At 40.2% G+C, this 21902-nt stretch overlaps 1 protein-coding gene across 2 annotated transcripts; it reads left to right on the top strand.

Moving 5' to 3' along the window:
• Positions 1-1047: 1047 nt before the first annotated feature.
• arl5a (ADP-ribosylation factor-like 5A) lies at positions 1048-21552 on the top strand. Of its 2 annotated transcripts, XM_048239835.1 has the most exons (7): positions 1048-1505; positions 3311-3364; positions 12431-12491; positions 15237-15384; positions 19668-19751; positions 20372-20523; positions 20860-21552. In XM_048239835.1, the coding sequence occupies exons 4-7, from the start codon at positions 15241-15243 to the stop codon at positions 20906-20908; spliced, it is 429 nt and encodes a 142-aa protein (XP_048095792.1). In that variant the 5' UTR covers positions 1048-1505; positions 3311-3364; positions 12431-12491; positions 15237-15240; the 3' UTR covers positions 20909-21552. The 2 variants fall into 2 exon arrangements, with proteins under 2 accessions (XP_048095792.1, XP_048095791.1); XM_048239834.1 differs by lacking the exon at positions 3311-3364.
• Positions 21553-21902: the final 350 nt, after the last annotated feature.

Here is a 21902-nt window from a genome sequence, read left to right as displayed (position 1 = left end):
AATGGTGAAGGATAATATAAAATGTCAATTTACTATGCAAATGTGTACAGTGCTGCATGTTGATGCTTTACCTCCCTCTGCTAAGTAGCGGCTTTGATGGAGTTCAAATGAAGTTGTGTCGTTATTTTTGTGAAAGATTACAAAAATGCAATGCAAGTCTGCATGCAGAATATATAACTTTGAGTAGCCTAATTGCTGAGAGAGAATATGTTTTATGGAAATTAGAAGTGTGAAACCTGACTCTAGCTGCATTTCAAATGTTTTTTTTTAATAAAGAGAAAATGCTAAAAACTCGAGTTTTAACCTGTGTTTTAGCTTTGAACATAGAATGATCCCTACATATGGCCTACATCAGTAGTTCTCAAAGTGTGGGGCAGGCCTCACTAATGAGGGATAGAGACAACACATGACAAACGAAATGTGTCTTTTTTGTGCCTATCTTTATGAATGCCTTTCTTTATTGATAATGAAGATTAATCTCAAAACAACCACATGCAAACAGTCATCATAGGCCTACATACAAATTAAAACAACATCAGATCAAGGGACCGGAAAGAAAATATAACACGGAACCATGGTGCAAAAATCTATTACTGTTGCTACCATTTTGTTGGGACAATGTCGGACAGGTGGGCCTTGAAAATGGGGGAATGACAGAAAAAGTAATAGGCCTTTAATATGCATAAGTCAGGCCTACATACAGAAATATAGGACACATAATACGGTAAACACATAGACAAACAGGGCCTAAGGTTGCCAGATCTAAGTTTTAACACCAGGTGGGCAATCTTAAATAAAAAATACATTAGGCCTACTAGACCTTGGCCTAATTATAGCCTATTCACAGTTTAGGCTACAGGGCAGGTCTTTAACTAAACGCATGCTGTGCATATCAAATAACTTTCAGTGTGTTATAGATGGAGACTTTTGTAATTAGTGTGGTATTTAACACTTTAAGGACCCCGGTGTTTTCAGATCAGGTCAGAGGCCTCTGGACAATGAGTGAATGCGAGACTACGGGGTGAGCGTCAATTGCAGTCATACGTCACACGTTTTCAGTTTGAGGCCCCATGTGTCAGCACTGGTTGAGCTGCTGCATAGCCACAGCTGTGTCCTCCTCATCGACAGCGCTGTACTCTGGAGCAGCAAACCCGAACACCAGGCCTGATCCCTTTCTCGCCAGATCTCGGCTAAGATGTGTATGATGCTGGGTAGTTAGGCTATCGCAGTGTACCTACGTGTAAGAAGATGTCTCCAAAAATGTCGATATATCGTTAACTCTTCGTAGAATCAATGAGATCGTGGCAAAGGTCTTGCTTTAATGGAAACTGAAGTATTCAATGCTCGCTATTCCAGCAGTTCTTGGTAGCTTGCTTGCTAGCTTGGGCTAACCAACGAGCCAGCAGATTGTTTTCAAAGTCTCGAATTTGTGGCTGCCTCTGAAGGCCCTTGGTCTGCAATGGGAATTATTTTTACGAAGTTATGGAGGCTGTTTAATCACCAAGGTAAGCATGTCATTAACAGTAAGTGGTTGTGGAGTAGCTTATATTTACATGCAGTTTGTTAGCGGGCTGGCTAATTGGCAAGCTGTAACGTTATTATGGTAAGCGTAAGGTAGTTAGCAGTGTACAGTTAACGTTAGCTTAGAACCACGAACTCTCGTATTTGCAGTGATGGAACCATTAGTGCAAACTATAATATTTTGGTATGTAAGATAATATTATAACTTAGTGCACACAGCGGGTTACATACTCCAGTAATAGTGTGTTGTTTTTCTATCATTTTCGCGACGCATTGCTAACACAACTGGTTAGCAAAGCTCCTCATAAAAGCGTACTGGAAACGGTTACGCTTTGGAAAGCCTTCATACAGCAGTTGTTTCCAGATGTAAAACAATAACTACTGAGTGTTCAATAAGCCAAACAGCACATCAAATGTCTAGCCTCGTCAGTGATGGTTTAACATTAAATGACTGGAGGGACGTTCTTACAACATCGTGATAGGCGGCTTGGCAGACTACATTAATAAGTTAGACGTTTTATCGGATAGTGGTGCTCAGCTGCCTTGCTAACAAGCTTTCCTGACTTCAAGGTTTTAAACAGACAGCTAAACGCAGAAAATAAACACTGTCATAAACGTGGGCAACTAACGTTAATGATGGTCCTATCAAACATTGTATTTACAAAGCGATACGAAATCGTTTTATTAACATTGACAACGCCTTATAACGAACCTTAGTTTTACGTGAAGTGTTCAATACAAAACAAGGAATAGGGGGAATAATGGTAGGTTGACTAACGTTCTATCAGGCAGCATTGTTGTCATTAAAAAAAATCATATACTTAAGCCCACGTGTCCTCGGAAACATTATTTCTAAACCCCGCATAGGAAATGTGATAACTGTTTGCCTGTCACCAAGCCTATTCATTTTAATTTCATAAAAACTTTGTCAAAACAACTTTTGCCATTCCACTAATCTTCAAATATCACAAGTAGAATAATTGATTTCCATTTGTCATGTGTTTCATGACACATTCCAATACAGCCTAACTTGAAATCAGCTCATTAAAAAGCTTTCCACAAAGATGTTTAGATCAATTGATAATGTAGGGTCATTGTTTAATATAATGAACTGTAACCTGAAGGCCCCCTTTGTAGCTTCCCGAGCCCCTTTGTAGGCCCTTCCCTGTTGAGAACCACTGGGCAAGGATAAAGGGTAGGCCTAGTTACTGCACTGGCCAGGTACATCACCTTTAGTAGCACCTAGCCTTCATGCATGCTGCATTAGTCTTTCGTAGGCTAACATTTTCGTGGTGTGTTCATATGACTGTGGTTGTCTGTCTGTGAGGAGGCTAGTAGGTATCAAGTTAACATTCTTGGATTGGATACATGAGGGATGTTGCACAACCATTGCATAGTATAGCAGCCAGTGGAAATAGAGAACAGAGGCTTGTGTGGAATACATGCTAAAACGTTGTGCATGCACAAAACCTGGAAAGAAGTTTACACAAAAAAAATCAGATTTATGAATCTTGGTGTATGCAGCATTCCACACATAACAGTCAGTGGAAATGTAGAACTGATTCAGCACCCATTGGCAAAAAGATAGCAATTAAAGTTGTCTGTTGTTTGTCCATTTAAGTTGTCTGTTTGTCCATTTAAGTTGTCTGTTAAGTTTTCTCTCAGATTCTTGGAAAGTGTAAGCTATAGGGGACAGCTAAGTAGAAATCGAATAGAAGGTAATTAATATGCTCTGTTAATAAATAAATGGACCTGTTTAGACCTGTTTACTTCTCTTGTACTTTTCTAGTGTGGTGGTCTTTTCTTTAACAAGACAATGGTGTGGGATGACACAGCCTAGCAGGTTAGTCCTAAAGTGATTAGGAGTTAACAAGGCCGATATTGGCCGATACCTATGTTTGGCTGATATATCGGTGCATCCCTAGTGACCGATCCTCTATATAAATTATACATGTGGTGGGTCCTACATAGACAGCTAACGTCTAATTGAATAGCTCAAATTATTAAATGAATGAGAAGAATAAATCAGTAGCCTTAAGGATTGCTGTACTATGTGTAACATCAGTTCTAGCTTCAGTGGCTGGCATGTCCCATCTTGTAGCTGGTCGTTTTGGAGGTCAGCCATCAATTTGAAGTAAAAAAAAAGAATCCTGCAACACCGCATCAAGCATACATCCTGTACCCAAAAGTAGCTCTTTGTGTTAAAATGTCATGTGACCTTGTTCACACATAAATGGCCTTTGTTACTCTGCAGTCCTAATATAGTATAATGCCTGATGTTCATAGCAAGTTACATACTCAGAAATTATGAAATAGGCATATCTTACTTCTACTGTCAAAACATGTTTGAATTTATCAATTTCAATTTAGAAATTCAATTTCAGTTTAGAGTGAATGATGGTAACCCAAAAAAAGTTAAGGATGTTGAGGTTAGGGATGTGTTTTAATTTGGTTGAATTGGAAGGAAATCTCACAAGCTGACTTTCCTTGACTAGGGAGAAGTGGTCTTATTTTGTGAAATACTCTTTGTTCCAAACCTTCAGCAGAGCATGTCCACAGCATACTAGTTAGTCTTATCCATCGTCAATCCAGCATTGGGTTTGTTTTAGTTCATCATGACTGTATCCAGCTGTTAATTATGGAAAAAACCAGCCAGATTTAACATAACAGAACATAATTCATAGCTATTTTTATGTGGATTGGATTGAACTACAAAGCGTAGTAGTGTTGGCTGTCAAATTAGTTATTTATTATTTACAATGTTATTGATAAAGTTGCTTAATATTAGTATTGTTCCTTCATCTGTGACATTGCTCAAAGTAAGCAGCTTTCTGTTCTCTATTTAAATCTGTCTATTTACACTATGGCTTGCCAGATGGCTGGTTTAGGGAAATGGATGTCTTCAGCGCACAGGCAGGTTATGATGAAAAAAAGATAACAGTCTATATCAGCAACATCACACTTCTGCCAGCACTTCACAAGGAAACTTCCATTGCACAGAAATGATGCAGAAGACAGAAAAATGCATGTGCAAGACAAGGCCTGAGGTTTTCAGCTTTGTTATTGTGGGCTGTTCAGCTCGCAGTGGAAATAAGGTTGTGATAAATGAGCTAGCTGCTCAAATCTGGGAAGTCAGTGTATTTCAGGCCTTGTTTGATTCTCTACAAAATAAATTTATTTTCATAGAATGACCCCCATCTACAAATAGTTGTTTTTGCTGTGGCCTGTGTTAAAAAAAAAATAGCCATTTTGATTCAGGTTATTTCAAATATTTAGGTCATGAGATTATTGGTAGTCTCTTGAGCATTGCCATTTTGTTCTTGAGTGGTTCCCAAAAGCCTTACATTAAGGACTCAGTACAGGCTTGGCTTTTCAGCATTATGTGCTGGTGTTTTAAGATTAAGCAATATGACACGAGTGGGATTTGGGTTGGTAAAGGATATTGCCACGGCTGTAATTGACACTCGTGGTCGTGGGGCTGGTAAAGGATATTGCCACGGCTGTAATTACCTTCGGCCTCGTACCTACCGCCGAATTACAGCTGTGGTGATATCCAACCCCACGACCACGAGTGTCATATTGCTTTTATACAGAAATTTTGTTTTCTATCATTTATTTACATTTTTGTTCGTTCATCCTTCACCCACAAATAGTTCTGATCTTTAACCTCTTCGTTTACCATTGCCAAGCAATGTGACACCACTCGTTGCTTGCAAGTGAACCCGGAAAAAATTATCCAACATGGCGGCGCTAACGCTAAAACGGCAGTAGTAATTAACGTTTGTGTTGGTAATTTAATGCAATAAGCGGAATGATTACCAACAGTGAAAAGTCTGGGGATGTGCTGGGATGTGCTCGTGATGCCTCTCGTCCAATAAAAAAAATTCTTAAATAGCTCGACCGGACCTAACTGTTGTATAACTAGATGTACCGCATAGCGGTACAAAATATGACCGCCGCTCAGTCCTGTACATCCATTCCGCGAAAATAAATCACACTTCAATTTGTCTCCATCTTTTACTCCATCCCCCACTCTTGAAACTTTTGTGTATGCTTGTTTGGCATGCCTGAGTGTGTGTGTGCGGCTGCACAGAAAGTAGCCTACTTGTGCTGAAAAGGTGAATAGATTGTAGAATAGCCAAAGAAGATGTAGCATTGTTATAAAACCTTTAAAATCTCTAAACAATCACAAGTAGGGCAGGTCATCACAGTTCATCCATTGCAACTGGATTGATGAAAGGTCACTTACACCTGTAGGCTACATTGTATTTGGGAAAAGCAAAAGGTATCAGCATAATGTTATTTATTTATTTATTTTTTATGTATTTATAAACAAAAACATCTCTGTCAGTTCCATGCCGTTTTCAACAGCTATCAAAAACAAAGGTCATTTTTGGATGGACGGATTTTTTGTGAATATTTCTTCTTCTACATAAGATTTTAGTCATCTTTAGTTCATGTAATACTTTATTGTCAATGCACAAATTAAGTAACAGTAGTCTGAAACGTTATTGTTAATGCACAAATTAAGTAACAGTAGTCTGAAACGAAATGCTGTTTTACATCTAACCAGTGGTGCAAATAACTGCCATGTCCAAATGGGCCTTGATGAAATCATTCGCTAGACTGTTCATACACATTTTAACGGGCCAAAGTTGAAGAGCATTTGTCCGTTATTGTTCGTGCAAATATAGGCTGATTCATGTTCCCTTGCATTGTGTAACTGAGGTCCATGGCTAGTCTGGCTTTCATCAGACCAAGCTCAATCTTTTAAGAAATCAAAAAATAAATAGCGGGCAGATCAGGCTGGGTTCACCCAGCCTAGTCCATAGGCACCGGTATTGTTTAATTTTCAGATTGAGATATACACGCTCTGGCTATTCTAAATGCAAAAAATGCATTAGGGAGTTATGACAAAACTGTAACTAACAAACTAGATCCTAATAGAAAGCTGTTAGCTTCCCTAAGCTACAGGTAGGATTATAAGGTAGGCCTATTTACAACATAAATTGTCAATAGGCTATGCTGGCTACACAAAAATAAAATCTCCTTTGGAAACCAATGGCTTACGACTTACAGTATCAAGCGGACTTAAACTGCCATATCGCGGGCGAAAAAGTTGTAATAACATTCACGCAGTTCCATGAGTCAAGGACAGCCTTGAATGAAGTAGCCACTTCTAAATGGGACCCACTACACAGTAGCTTAAGGTGTGTTGCTAAAGCAGCCATAATGAAATGAAGGTGTCATTGTTTGGATACTTCACACACACGTGCTTTTTAATTTCACAGACTACAACTACCAAGCTGGAATCAAAGCACATCGATTCCCCTCTCACACCCTGCACGCACTTAAAACAAAATAAACAGGCGCCTCAGTCTCACGCATGTATAGGCAAAACTGTATCAGACCGGTGTAACGTTGGTAAATCTTCCATTGCACAGAATGATTTTGTAGCACGTGCAATAAAATGACAGTCGAAAGATACAAACAGTGCTGCTATCAATTTGCTTGGTATAACCGCATTTATAGTTTTCTACAAATGCAATCAATCAAATGGGCCTCCATCACTCAACCAACGCTTAACGGTAACATTACCTAGGTCCTTATTGATATTACAAGATTAACGTACCTGCAGTAAAACCAAGCATGTCCGATAAACATCCTCACTTCATCCTCACTTACACTTCATGTGAACATCGTCCTGTCCTTATTAGATGTTCGCTGCGGTAAATTACAGTCCTTGTAGGAAGTGTCCATTATTTTTTCAACCCACTTTTAACTTCCAAAAAAATTCACAAACTCACAAATGAGTGATTATGAGCCAGGTTGATGTGGGCCCTTGAGACCAACATACCATAAAAGATTCACAGAGAACTGTGTCTGCCCTACCCTCCTTTCGGGGGGTCCAGTCCAGCGGGGGGGCTGCAGATGAAAACGAAAAATGACGGTTCCATGCTATCCATGTGGGGGTACATGCCCACCAAATTTTGTGTACCCCGGTCTTTCAGTGTCCTGGGAATCCTTGTTGGTGTACGTCACTAAATGTACACATAAATTATTTTATTGTAAGGCCCCCCATGAACGAAAGTACACAAAACTTGGCATGCATTCAGAGGGTGTCATAATGATCCTACACTTTTAATTTCGTGCAGTTTTGACCAGTTTTGAGATGAAAACACCTAATTTTTTGCTTTTTAATTTTTAACTAGGTGGCGCTATACATGAAATAAGTGGTAATGGGATGGGTTGACATTCCCCCTTAAGACCAACATACAAAAAAGGTGGACCTCCTAGGCCCCACGGTTCTCGAGATATTCACAGAAAACTGTCTCCGCCACCTACAGGCCAGTTGGTGTATAGTAACATAAATTAATTTATTGTGTGGCCCCCATGAACGGAATTCCACAAAACTTGGCGTGCATACAGAGGGTGTCATAATGATCCTACACTTCCAATTTCGTGCAGTTTTGACTATGTTCGGTCACAGATACCTTCAATTACACCACCTCATTTTTACTTTTTGTGTTTAACTAGGTGGCTATACATGAAATGAGTGGTTATGGAATGGGTTGACATGGCCCCTTGAGATCAACATACAAAAAAAAAAATGGTCCTCCTAAACCCTACGGTTTTCGAGATATTCACAGAAAACTGTGTCTGCCCTACCCTCCTTTCGGGGGGTCCAATTCAGCGGGGGGGCTACAGATCAAAACGAAAAACGATGGTTCCATGCTATCCATGTGGGGTTACATGTCCACCAAGTTTCGTGTACCCCGGTCTTTCAGTGTCCCGGGAATCATTGACGGAAATTTGGGCATGCGAAAAAGAAAAAAAAAAATAGAAGAAAAAAAAAAAAATCTGACTAAACCTATATGACCGCCCGGCTTAAGCCGGGCGGTCATAATTATAGTGAATGGAATCCACTATCTTGAAATCTCCTGGCTTCTTCTTATTATAACCTTTTCTTTTTACCTTTTCAAGAGTAAATGCGACTCTAACCGCTTAACGTACACACATGTTGAATTAACCTTTCTGAAGGTCTGGTGTGGGGCAAGAGAGTTATTATTTCAGATTTTTATTTTTAAGTTTATTTTTAAGTTTATACTTTTTGAGAAATGGGGGATTAAAAATGTTAAAAAGCTAATTTTTCCCCCATAGACTTGAATGGCTGTGATGTCATAATGGCTTAAAGCCAGCTGCGCTCGTTAAGCTCCCAGAGTAGTTCCCGGGCTAATCAGAACACTGGCACAGGTGTCACCTGTGAATCCAACTGTCTCAGCTTCTAATGCATACAATGTGGCGCTCCCCAAAACTACACATCCTGTTTAACTGCTTCCCGTGTGTCAAAATAAAAGTCACAGCCATATCTCATGCTTTGCGCATTATATCTCCAGAACGGCTTGACGCATATGCTTCAAATTTGGTACACGTGTTTGTATGGACTCAAAGATGAAGTGAGTTGATGTTGCAGGTCAAGTCCATGAATACTCTGAGCGCGATATCTCAAGAATGCCTTGACATACGTGCCTGAAATTTGGTATGAGTGTTTGTATGGACTCAAAGATGAAGTGAATTGATGTTGGAGGTCAAGGTCAAAAACACCTTGAGTGTTATATCTCAAGAACGCCTTGACACACTAGGTTTTTTGGTACGAGGGTTTGTATGAACTCAAAGATTAAGTGATTCAATGTTTTTTTTTTTTTCCCAGAATCTCCCCACCAACATTAAGTCAGCAGCTTTCCATCCACTATTGTAATTCCTCTGGCATTACATTTCTAGTTGAAGATGTTTTTCGCTGTGATAATTTTTTCTTTTATGTATTTTTTTATGTTAGTGGCTGACGCAGTGTAAATGGTAAAATCCAAATGAATCCTTTTTGACTACTATAGTCAACCATAGTACTGCGGCGCTATGCCCAGCTTTTCCACCCTGTGTGTTCAAGAGCATTCATTGTGGCCAACCCACAAGTAGGCTATCATTTCAGTGTTCTAAATGGGAATGCTGAATCCACCACGTCTTGGAGATGTTATTGTTTAGCCCAGAAAGACAAGATCAAAAAGTCTGCTAGTGTGCTTAGACTAAACCCCAGTCACAGGCGTGTGGGCTGAAAAAACGTTCACATTTCTTGTCTCCACTCGTCTGAACTGTGCTTTTAGTGTTATATAGGTCAAATGCCACGGGCTGCAGGAAGGCAGCGATACGGTTTGCCTTTTTACTTTAAACTCGAGCATTATATTTTCTCTCCCTGTGGAAAAGGCCTCGCCCTCATACTCCAGACAGCCAGCAGATTATTTCCAAGGTACTAGACAAGTCGTCAGGGAGTCGGAGCCTATTTTGTGTGCCCCTACGTAAGAGTGTGTGTATAGTGAGGATTACAGAACAATTTTGCAGTTTGATGACGACACGTATAGCCTGTCAGATGCATTCGGAAAGCTGAAAACAAATGGACAGGGGTTTCTTGCAAAAGTTGTAAGGAGAAGTTGTAAAGGAAAGAATTGTCATATTCTTCCTTCTCCCCCAGCTGATGAGCATCATAAAAGTGAATCAGAGATCATCAAATATTTCAGGCAGCAAACAGCTTTCACCTGAGTTGATTGTTGACAGGAAACCAGTCAGACATGTTATTGTTAGCCCGTATCTATGGCTTCCTGTTTAGAATGTTGTTCGCCAATAGTGTTGCACCTAAAAAAAAAGCATACTGTAGCGTTAAGTTAAGTGATAAGTTAAGTTATACTGTATACTTTATGTTCATGATGTCAAATTTCTGCCCTGACAAATAATAGTTAAAGGATATGCCTCCTTAGGTAGGATACTCACATCATAGGTTATAGCCTAATCACTGATAAAAAACGCTTTGTTTTGTATTTTAGATCACGGGTGAGCCTGATGATCCATTATTTAGTTTACAGCTCAAATCAAGTTTTCAGGCCGTGACCTCATAGTTTTGAAATGATTGTGGTAGGCTTGGTTCTCTTTTCAAGTTCTGCTTAAGTCTGCTCTTCTGTCAGCCTGTATCTTTCCTTGAGGTCTTTCTTGTAAGCTTACATGTTGCATGCTAAACTTAAAAAAAAAAAAAATGCATATTTCTGGTGGAGTGAATGAGCATGTTAAGATGCTGAAGGATTTATGCGTCAAAGTTGAGTAAAGAGTTGCCCTGTGAGTTAACAGGAAAGGAGCACAATCTAATAGAAGATGCCGTCACAACACAGCTCACACTGCACCGTCACAACACAGCTCACACTGCACCGGAAACATATGTGCTGGCTAAATAGCCCTCTGTGCAGGGCTCTACAGTGCTGTTTTATTTGTTTGTATTGGTAACCCGTGCAGATCAGGTACCCACACCGTTACAACACAGCTCACACTGCACCGGAAATGTATGTGCTGGCTAAATAGCCCTCTGTGGCATATAGTCTGTTGAGGCAGGTTCTAAGTTGGTTGAGGCTTGTCTGGTTCTAAGCTGTAGTATAATCACCTCAGAAAATTGTCAGATGTTGAATAGGCTGAAACGGAAATACCACACACTAGCAGCAAATAATAGGCTACTCCCTTTTATGTTTGTTTGACATTACAGCAGTGTTTCTCTGAGAGGAAATCAGGTCTTGGACTTGACCTTGGACTGGGTGCATCATGGGTCACCCACATCTGAACGTAAAAACAAAAGAATAGCCAGAAAAACAAATGAGCTCACCAGAGAGGGAAAAGTTTGCCCTGCCAATATCACTTTTGCCAGTTTGTTGCACACTGATGTTTCAGTTTCTTTGTGTATTGCTTTATGGCTTAGACTTTGACAGCTTGTAAACTAGGTCAGAGGGAGGCTGTTTTGGTCTTGATGTTTTAAAATAAAATAAAAATGTTTTTATGCGTTTTGGTATATGGAACACATGCATTGTCTGAGCACTGGGTATGCAAGAAAATTGTTTCGATAGTACAGATTCAAGGAAGAGACTGGGAATCGGGTGTGGTTTTGTGTTTAAGTAGATTATATGAACATCCTGTTTTCTTTCAGCTGACTCCATGGGGTGTTTGCTGGACTAACTGAATGAGTTGGCTACCAAGTTTCAGTCCCCAGTCAACTGTGTCAGAAATAATAGAAGGCAAACTAAAGGACCTCTGTAATCATATAAGACACTAATTCTTATAGCAACTCATTACAGCATTTCAGATTAACACACTAGCAGTTAAATTGTTTATGAATTGGATTCTATTCGAGACAAACCTTTGCAAACAGTAAGGTAATTCATACTTAAACAACTTCAACATTAACCGATATTATCACACTTTTTTGCTGAGAAGAGTGTGGTTGTGGAATCATGAAAGCGACAGAGATTAGCCCAAGTCTGTGAGGGTAACCATAGTCTCTCTGGACAAACTGTGAGGTCTGGCGGTGCCAAGTCCAGCTCAGGTTGTGTTGTGTGCTTGTGTGGGTCCCTGACTGATTTATGGCCATTACAGTGGCAGGCTGTGTGAGAGAGGGGTCCCTTTTGAAGATGATTCATCACCGGAGCTGCAAAGGGCTAACAATGTCCTCAGTGTTTCAACAAGAACAAAGGGCTCAGGGCCCAGACAAAAAAGACTTTCACTGTCTTGATAGTCTTTTACAATATAATCTATATGTATTTGCCTAAAAATCAAGATGAAACCAAAAGGAGGAGGTCTTTGTTACTTCCTTTTATGGTAAAATAGTCAGCTGGTCTCATTAACTTCAAAGCTTTATATAACGAAGCCTTAATCTAAACCGATATCACTACTTTTCACCACTTACAGAAAAGCTTTTATCACTTTCATCATCACTGTTGATTGAGAATACCACTTTGTGGAAGATCTGTTTTTGATAGGCATGGTAGGTACATCAGGTCTTATGAAATGGCTCCTCACATTGTGTTTGCTTCATTATATGTTTCAGAGCACAAGGTCATCATTGTGGGCCTCGACAATGCAGGGAAGACGACCATTCTTTATCAGTTGTAAGTACCGACCCAACTTCCTTTTTGGCTACTTTTGGTAATAAGGGAAATGGTAGTGCAAGGCGAGGTGAGTTAAAGGAAATCATTTAAACAGTCTTTCCTGAGACAAGGGACAAAAGAAACGACAGACAGTGGGGGGGAATAAACTATGCCATAACAAATTAAACTGCATGTTCATATTTACCATGTAGTACTCAGCTAGAGAGAGAGATGACCTGATGCAACCTTTCAACTTGTGAATTAATTTGATGGTCTGACAGCATTGATGGTCAACACAACAAATCATTTTCACAAGATAAATGGAATTAATGGAGTAGTTCAGTTCAGTTATTTATTATCCACCCCACCCCCCTCACGGACAGTTTCAAGGCACCCCTGATGAACCTTTCATCTGTCCATCACTTTGTCCCATTACCGTCTATTTAAGGACGCTTTCATACCTATTTTGCACCTCTTCCAGGCGGTCTCGGCCCATTTGTTTTGTTCCGAAACCGAGAGTGATTGTTGCTTTCACATAAACCTAATCGAACCAATCTTTAGGGTAAACCTTCCGATCCAACAAGCCAGGTATGAAAGCGCCCTAAAAAAACGGACCCACCTCTAATCACTGTTGGAGAAAACACATAAGAGCCAAGGACCGCAGCGCAGAGGTATCCTCGAGCAACAGAGTTTTGGTGGACAATTTCAGGCGTGTTAGGGGTGTTCTGTGTAGTCTATAGACCACAATATAGCATAGGTGATTTTTGTCCTTGATATTTACAGATTGGATAAAAGTCGAGTTGACAAATACGGACATCTGCATTAAATCTATTACACTAAAAGGATTACAAACATTGCTGTCCCTTTTTACAGATTATTGTTACAGGCATTCTTTGTATCAAATTTCAGTCTGTCATCAATAACTGTTCCAATATGCCTATCCGCTGTATCAATATCAACAGAATGGTAACCTAACCGTTTTGTGTTTACTATTGATGCTTGCTGCTTCAATCTACTATCTTCTAAGAGTAATGGGATCTAAAATTTGATGATTGTGTTGACATATCATGGTTACAACACAGGGGATGTTAAATTGAACAAAATATTCAAAAACTAAAATTGATCAAAGCCTGTCTGACATTGATGTATTCTAGCAAGGTGGGTCCTTGTGTCCTTGATGTTGCCTAATTTTGTTAAATTTTAGTGGATGCCTGCCAGTTTTGACATAAAAGTGGGGACACAACTGTGAAACCTTTATAAAAGGAAGCATGTTTTCACCTGCTCATTTAAAAAAAATAAAAATGAGAAGGATGGTGTTAAATATGTTTCACATATAATTTACCATTACATTTTTTAAAGCAAAATATTTTTTTGACCAAAGAATAATGGCTTTAAACTCATTTTGATGCCACACAGAGGAGAGTGTCTTAGATTTCCAGAACGCCTGGTATTGCAATCATGTTTTCGTCAATTTTAGACAAATTTGGTAACCTCTAAATGGGTACATAGTGCATTTAAAATGGCTGAAAGGGGTATTTCCTACATTGTGTTAATTTAATGTAAAATTAAATGTTAATGGTAAATGTAATAAACCTGGGAACAGTTACATTTAGTTGTCTCATGTCTCAAGAATGGTTATTTTTTACTTATTTTGTTTTTCATATTTTTACTTTGGTTATGATACTCAAATTATGATCTGGTGTGCAGAACAGACACATCTGTTGTCCAGGTTGTCTTAGTGGTTTGTAGTTATTGGATTCGAACACCCTGCAAAAATACACAGAAATAATCTTCAACAATGTTGTCAGTTTTACAAGTTGACACATTTATCAGTGCCATTGGCGCAGTGGGTGTTGATTACAAGGGTTTGCATGTTTTTTTGGGGTTGGTAGCTTGGTAGTTTTAGTAGGACACACGTGCCTTTTTTTAGTTTCTTATCTGTATAAACAGGAGAACTAAACGGAATATCGTAACACCCCCAATTATCACCACTTTTGTTCAGAAATTCTAAGACAACAATGTTTTTTAACACTTCAAAATAACATTTACTAAAGGAACCTTTAAAGGATTTGAACAAAATCTGGTTTGGTTTTTAACGGGAGCATTTACTGCCTGAAATATCCGATTTTGTTTACCACGCTCGGAGTTATAGTGCTGGCCTGATGGGTCGCCTATTTACACCGTTTCAACGGCACATTAACGGTTAGACCGAGAATTCTCGTCATGAAATTAAAATTCCACTGGAGCTCCAAGCGGTTGTGTACACGCAGCCTTACAACACTGTTTACATTTGGATTTGGCCGGCGGGCCGGGTGTTTGAGACCCCTGACCTATGGTGTGAGTGGTTGCGTTTCTTTAGGAGTCCGCTGTCTTGGTTTGTATAGATATTAAGTGACACATACACGCAAGACGGTGGAAATACGGGACCGACGGTAATAGGGGGAGTTCCGATAGTTGGGTCAACAAAGAAGACTGAGAAAAAAAAAATCTTTGTATTGAACACACACTGGGGTAGCCTGGAAACCAAGGTCTAACTAAAGCTAATTTAATAACTACGCAAAATGAATTTGCTAATTTAACACCATGGGCAAGACCTTAAATGCAAATGTAGTTGACTCCCACATGCCATATGATATGCATGCATGGGAACTTTGCTTTTTCACTGACTTTGGCCTTTGCCCACTATTAAAATTGGGGCCCTGGATGTGTCTCATTGGCCAACGCTGGATGGTTGCTAACTGTATTCATTTGCTCTCATTTCCCCAGCTCAATGAACGAGGTGGTACACACCTCGCCGACAATAGGCAGCAATGTGGAAGAGATAGTGGTCAACAACACCCATTTCCTCATGTGGGACATCGGGGGTCAGGAGTCCCTGCGCTCGTCGTGGAACACTTACTACACAAACACCGAGGTGAGACCTCTCACTTGACACGCTCACATGTTTGGAGAACTTGATACAATCGCATATAAAAGGCAAAGGATGGTTTATGTCTGCCTCCTGCGGTGTGAACTAACTAGCGCACACTAATTTACCAGTCATAATGACATGTTATGACCTGCACCTGTGCCTTACTTGTAAGCAGACATGGGCAGTATTTTAATTAGATGTATTTGAAATGCGTATTTAATTACTTTAGGGTAATTTGTATTTTGCAGGATTGGAAAAAATAAAATGTAGTTTGCAACAAAATACTTTGAGGTATTGTATTTAGTAGTATTTCAAATATTTTTTTCCTAAAATAAGCCAAAATTTCATCACTCATATGTTATCTACAGCCATGACAATAGGCTATGCTTATTATAGTTCGGAAGGCCAGAATCATCGTGGTGAACTTGGTTTTGTTTGTTAAAGTTTTTTCTTTGCAGTTGCCGTTTGTTGCCTAGGGGTTACTCAATCAGAATAGGGAGGGCGCCCAGAGGGTAGGGAGTAGGTGAGCTACACATGCAAAGACACACATACATACCCACACGCTTCTCCATGCACACACAAACAAACACAGACATAAAAAGAAAGAAAGCAGGCTCTGTCTGCCAATATTAACTAGGGATACTTTTACTGTGCATTAATGCTTCCTTATATACAAACCAAGTCATAAGACAGCCAATATGAAATAAATAAAAGATATATATGAATTTAAATTTGCCTCATGGGGCCTACCGTGGGCCTGTAGGAGAAACAGACAAATCTGAATGAGAGAAAAAGAGAGTAAAACAAAACAAACAAAGTTTAGGCAATAAATCATGCCTCCCATATACTCAGGCCAAATAAGATATACCTTATGTTCAACAACCATGGGCTTATAAGAAGAAGAGAAAGAATGCTTTAGTAAGAATATGGAAAAGAAAATGAGACATTTCAGTTCCCATCTAGGCCTTCAACCAAGGATATCAGTGTGAAAAACTGCATAATGCAACAGATTATTTTAATCTTGTACGTCGAACAAACGAGTGACTAAAGTCATTCAGGGCAGGTTTGTGTAGTGTCCCGTAGAAAAGATTCCACTTCTCCTTCTTCTTCCACTTTAGAGTAGCAGGGTAAAGTAAAGAATATTCCATATCACGTTCAGAGTCAGATATCAGAGTTTTTTCTTGACATCTTCAAACTGCCAACACTTGAGGAGCGGGCCAGCACTGAAGTCAGGGAAAATATGGACGGGGTTGCCATTGTACTCGTTCTTGTTTCTCACGGGCAAGTCAAGTTTCACCAGAAAAGGCCTCGGCCCAGCATTCTGATTCTTCGATTGCATGGAAGAGTGGTAAGCCCACTCTGTGGCTGACTATTCCCTAGTGCTACGCCTACCCGGCTCTGTGTAGACACTAACTACACTACCAATAGGGCTGCACAGTCCCGCCCACAGCCGATGCCGGAAGTAAAAATTCAATGCAATTTCTCCATTGACAATTGCAGTATAAGCCATAAAAACTTAACTGCACGTGGTAGACTTAAAACCAGCTACGGCTGTACTAAGCGATTGTATATGCTCATATAGACGCCAAGAGTTCATAGGGCACTAACCTTGTTTTGAGATAAATGCCTTTTATTCGCGAATTCTTGGATAAGTACTTCATTACTCACAATCCTGAACAATCCCACACTGATGCCTGATTGGTGGAAAGGCCATTATGGTCATAGTTCGAAACTTTCTCAGCGAAAATTATTAACAAATATGGCGGAGTATTTTACTGCCTATGGCGAAAATCTTAATGTGATTAAAAACTTTCTTGACGAATATTGGTACTTGTATCAACAAGGATTGTGGTTTATAAATCACACAAACTTAGTCAGGGCCAATACACTAGACTAACATTTACAGTGGTCTATTTGATAAACACTCAAAACTTTTCAGGTAGCCGACAGGCTAACCTTTAGCATTTTCGACATTGTATGTCATTACATAATGCAGCTAACATTAGCCTACATGCTGCAACACAGAAATATATTATGTTTTAGTCAGTATCCAAAGGGGTGAAAGCCACTTTAAATTGGGTCACATTATTGACTGTTGTGTGTCCAAGAGTCAGCTTGTGGGTTTTGTAAGGGCCAGCATGAGGGACAAGACCTACAAAGTTGTGGTGAGTTAAGCAGGTAGGTTGGTAACGTTAATGCTGCTAGTTAAACATTAGCTAGGCTACTGTAGCCTTCATACTGTATGATTCATATCAATCATGAACCTAGGAATACTTCTTTGTGCATTTAATGAACATTTTGTGTAATAATTCACGGCAAATTAATAAACTGAATATGGTGGTCCAAGAGCAGACCATGCACCGGTCCATGCATCAGCCCGACTGAGCAGTGATGACAGCATAGGATGACAGTAAGGTACGAAGCACTGCACCATGTTGCTAACGTTAACGTTAACCGCTTTCACACACACACACACGATATAAAATACACAATGATAAATATAAAATTCAATGTCAAAACACTATTATTTACACGATTACTCCTGAAATAACTGCTATTAACTGCACATTCACTATATAAAAATCACTGTTTGGAGGAAAGGGTTCGCGTGCTGTCGCCGGTTGGAAATTGTTCAAATGGCAATATTCGCGCCGTTTCGTCCTTGCTTATATTATTCAGTGAGGCGTGGTGGTTTATGGGATGAGTAGTTCCTTCGCTCGGAAATGAAAATATGTACACAGTCTTGTACCTTTGACTTTTTTTGGATTTTCTCTTCGTTTTTTCACTCAAAATGGTATGTTGTATGCTTATGAGTTATGCCGTAGCTGGTTAGCCTAAGACATGCTGTAAAACTCTTTAGATATGGATTTTTCCAAAACATCAATGGGACAAATGAATGGGAATCTTACTTCCGGCACCTTGTAACAAACGCTCTCTAATGCTTCCGAAAGAGAGGGCTACCATACGCATCAAAAGGTGTGGGGCGACTATTTCATTACACTATGCTGGCAATCAAAGTAGTGGACATGCATTAAATAACCAAAAATACAAACATGGATCATCCACGCAATAAACCCAGGAAGTTTTACCAAACACGGTTGAATCACACAAAGACACAAACTTTAAACCTCCGTGCTTTATAGAATTATTGTACCGGCGGGTTAAGAAATCTACAGGAGGCCCGCTCTGTTCATTCACTCATAAACAAAACAAAGTGCGCGCATCGCGTCAGCAACCCCAACATCCCCCCAAAACGACACGCAAAACAATTTGTCCAGTATATTGTGCAATAGGTCCAGACCGTGGAATAATTAAATGTCCGAGCAAACAAAACAATGTCCTTTTAGGAGGTGGCAGCCTTTCCGCGAACGCAAAAAAGATAAGGAAGGACACGGCAGTCCGGTTTTAAAAACCCCACATCTCACCAGCCTGTCCTTGTTAGCAAACGCCCGTCCAGATTACAAATCCCCATATAGCAAAAAAAAGGCAAAGTATCCAACAATGTCCGAGAGAACGAAAAAAGGGTAATCCGAGACCGTGCGATGATACTCCACACTCACGTAGTCCAACATGTCAAACACATAGGCCTGTTCGCGCTGCCCCTACCTAACGTGATAGCAGAACATAAGAAAACTTATGTCCCACGAACGCCTCCCATTGATTGACAGGCCAATCAATGGGAGTTCCTCATTACCAGTGTGAAAATCAGTCCTCTATACCCGTGTGTTTACTTCAGTTCTGGTATCTAATGTTCATGACTCACATAATTACTATTATACAAACAGTAAAATTCAAAACCATACATGTACATGCTCAAAATAAAACACATAATTTTAATGGGTGACCATTACAACCTAACCGCATTTTGGCTGTGGGCGGGACTGTGCAGCCCTATAACGGCCAGTTCAAACACACCTGGCTCCACCGGAAACAAACGAGCGCTCAGAGAGTCTTCTGTGCACGCAGTTCACCTCCAGTTAAACTGCCATTGGACTGGTATTACAGCAGCATACAGTATACATGCTGTCGTGTGTTTACCAACATGAGCCACCCTGTCTCCAGGTGATCTTCAGCACTGTTGCTCAGAAACTGGGAGGAGTCCCTCATTGATAGATAGATAGATAGATAGATAGATACTTTATTGATCCCCAGGGGAAATGATGCACCCAGCCCTTCCACCCTTGGGTGCTGCCATGGCAACGAGTGGCCATGATTCATTGAGAATATGCTTTGCTGATGTTCCAAGCTCCTCTCACACGACCTATTGTTCTGTTATCTCGTCATAGTTTGTGATCGTGGTGGTTGACAGTACGGACAGAGAAAGGATCTCCGTGACCAGAGAGGAACTGTACAGAATGCTTGCACATGAAGTAAGTGAGGTCTTCAAAGTGGCATACAGGTCGACAGCAGTGTGTCGTGTCCTAATCCTTGTGTTTATGCAACAGGGGTGCGTTTCCCAAAACCATAGTTGCTAACCTGTTACCAACAAAGTTGCTAACTTTGGGAAACGTGCCCCAGTCTAGTTTCACATTTATTTGATAACGCCAAAATGTATTGCTTAAAGGCACCCATATGCATTACTTTTACAAAGAAATTACATTTTTCTGTCACAGCAGAGTAGGATGTTCGAAAGAAACTGTTTGTTGTTTAGTTGAGGGTACTTTCAGTTCCTTTCAGCCTTCTTGTTTTGAGTTCAACATTAGACCACAGGGTTTTTTTTTGCCCTGTCAATATTGTTTAAGTAGGTGCTCTAGTTACAAAGTTGAACCAAAGCCCAATCGTACATTGTTGCAAGTAGCATGGTACCACATACCATGGTGGCAAACTTGAAGATGTAGTTTCTCAACTTATGGAACAGATCATCCTTCTAATACAAACATATTTAGCCATTTGTGTGATGCCATTGTCATATTTGCATTTAAAAAAATATGTTTATAAAAATATTACACCTTCCAGTAGGTACCTTAAATAAGCATGTTCTATCCCCCAGGACCTTAAGAAGGCTGGTTTATTGATCTTTGCCAATAAACAAGACGTGAAGGATTGCATGACCGTGGCGGAGATCTCTCAGAGCCTGCAGCTCACCTCGGTGAAGGACCATCAGTGGCACATCCAGGCCTGCTGTGCTCTCACTGGCGAAGGGTACGACCTGCCGCACTGCCATGCTCCAGGGAGGAGGAATAGACACTGGGTTGCTTGTCACAGAGAGAATCACTATGATTTTAGCTGTGCCTTTCTGTTTATTTTAAATTGGACTGAACTCTGTGATCTGATTGTAGTGAATGGAGAATACTATTTGGGACTGTCTAACTTTAGAATGTGATATGGTGTTTACAGTTGACCTCTATGGTATGAGTCAGAAAACTGCAGTGTGATGTGTGTTGTGTACATGCAAATCTATGGTATATCGTGCTTTGGACTCCAGATGGCTAAATTGCCCTGACGACCCTCTCCTTTTTTTTTTTTTTCGCCCTGCAGGTTATGCCAGGGCCTGGAGTGGATGATGTCACGGCTGCGAGTGAGATGACCTCTGACCCCTTAGTGTGCAGTGGGTTCACTCTGATGTGCAGGCGTGACTGGGGGCCGGCTGCTGCTCAGCTCACTGTGAAGGTGACACAGTGACGTCACCAGGACTCATGGTTTTATTTATTTACAGATCACTGCTCAGATTAAGAACTGTGAACAACCACAACACCACATGCAGCAACAACAACAACAACAACAAACAAACAAAACAAAAACCGGACTCTAGACTTTCAGGATCAATGAATTCACACCAACCCAAACCCCTGTGTTTCATTTTGAATTTTTTTTTTTTTTTTTGATTTCGTTTGTTTTGTTTTTCCTGCACGGTCATTAAGAAAGGAGAGGTCGGAAGGGGGAAAAACAATTAAAAATAAGAATGAGAATGGATCTAACAGTAGATGCAGAGGAGAGCTTTGGAGAAGACAGACCCAGATGAGCGTACATGCCTGTCTGGAGTACTGCAGTGCTGCCAGCCTGCTGGAGATTGTGTTGCCCTGTATGTGCAGTCCAGTATTTGCATTAACCTTGTGCCTGCATCAGAGCCCTTAGGCATTAAGGGCTGAAGAGACAAGCGAAGAGGGGAAAAACTCCTCCTCTCTGCTCATGTAAAAAAAAAACAGTGAAATAAAGTGTTTTTATCTGTCATTGCTGCTGTCGTTGTAGTTTATTATGTATTTTATATATGTTTTTTCCAATATACAGAGCATTGCCTTTTGTACATTGCCTTGTGTAATTTACTGTTGTTTGCTCCCAGGCTGTTATACCAAGTGTATACAGAAGGCTGCCAGGGACTCATCCAAAACCATTTGAGAAGCTTAAAGTACTTGCTAAACCAATGTTTGATTACAGAGTACCGGTACATTGTTTAGGCGTATAGTGGAATTTTAGTGCTCACACTGTTGACCAATCCCAAGTAAAGTGTGATACACCATCAGTCCTGATGAGGGCAATGTTTTTACTTTGTCACTGACAATGCTTTACACTCCTGACTATTT

The sequence above is a fragment of the Alosa alosa genome, chromosome 3, assembly GCF_017589495.1.
Source record: "Alosa alosa isolate M-15738 ecotype Scorff River chromosome 3, AALO_Geno_1.1, whole genome shotgun sequence".
Lineage (NCBI taxonomy): Eukaryota > Metazoa > Chordata > Actinopteri > Clupeiformes > Clupeidae > Alosa > Alosa alosa.
Note: the sequence above shows the minus strand (reverse complement) of the source record. Positions and strands in the feature narration are given on the sequence as shown.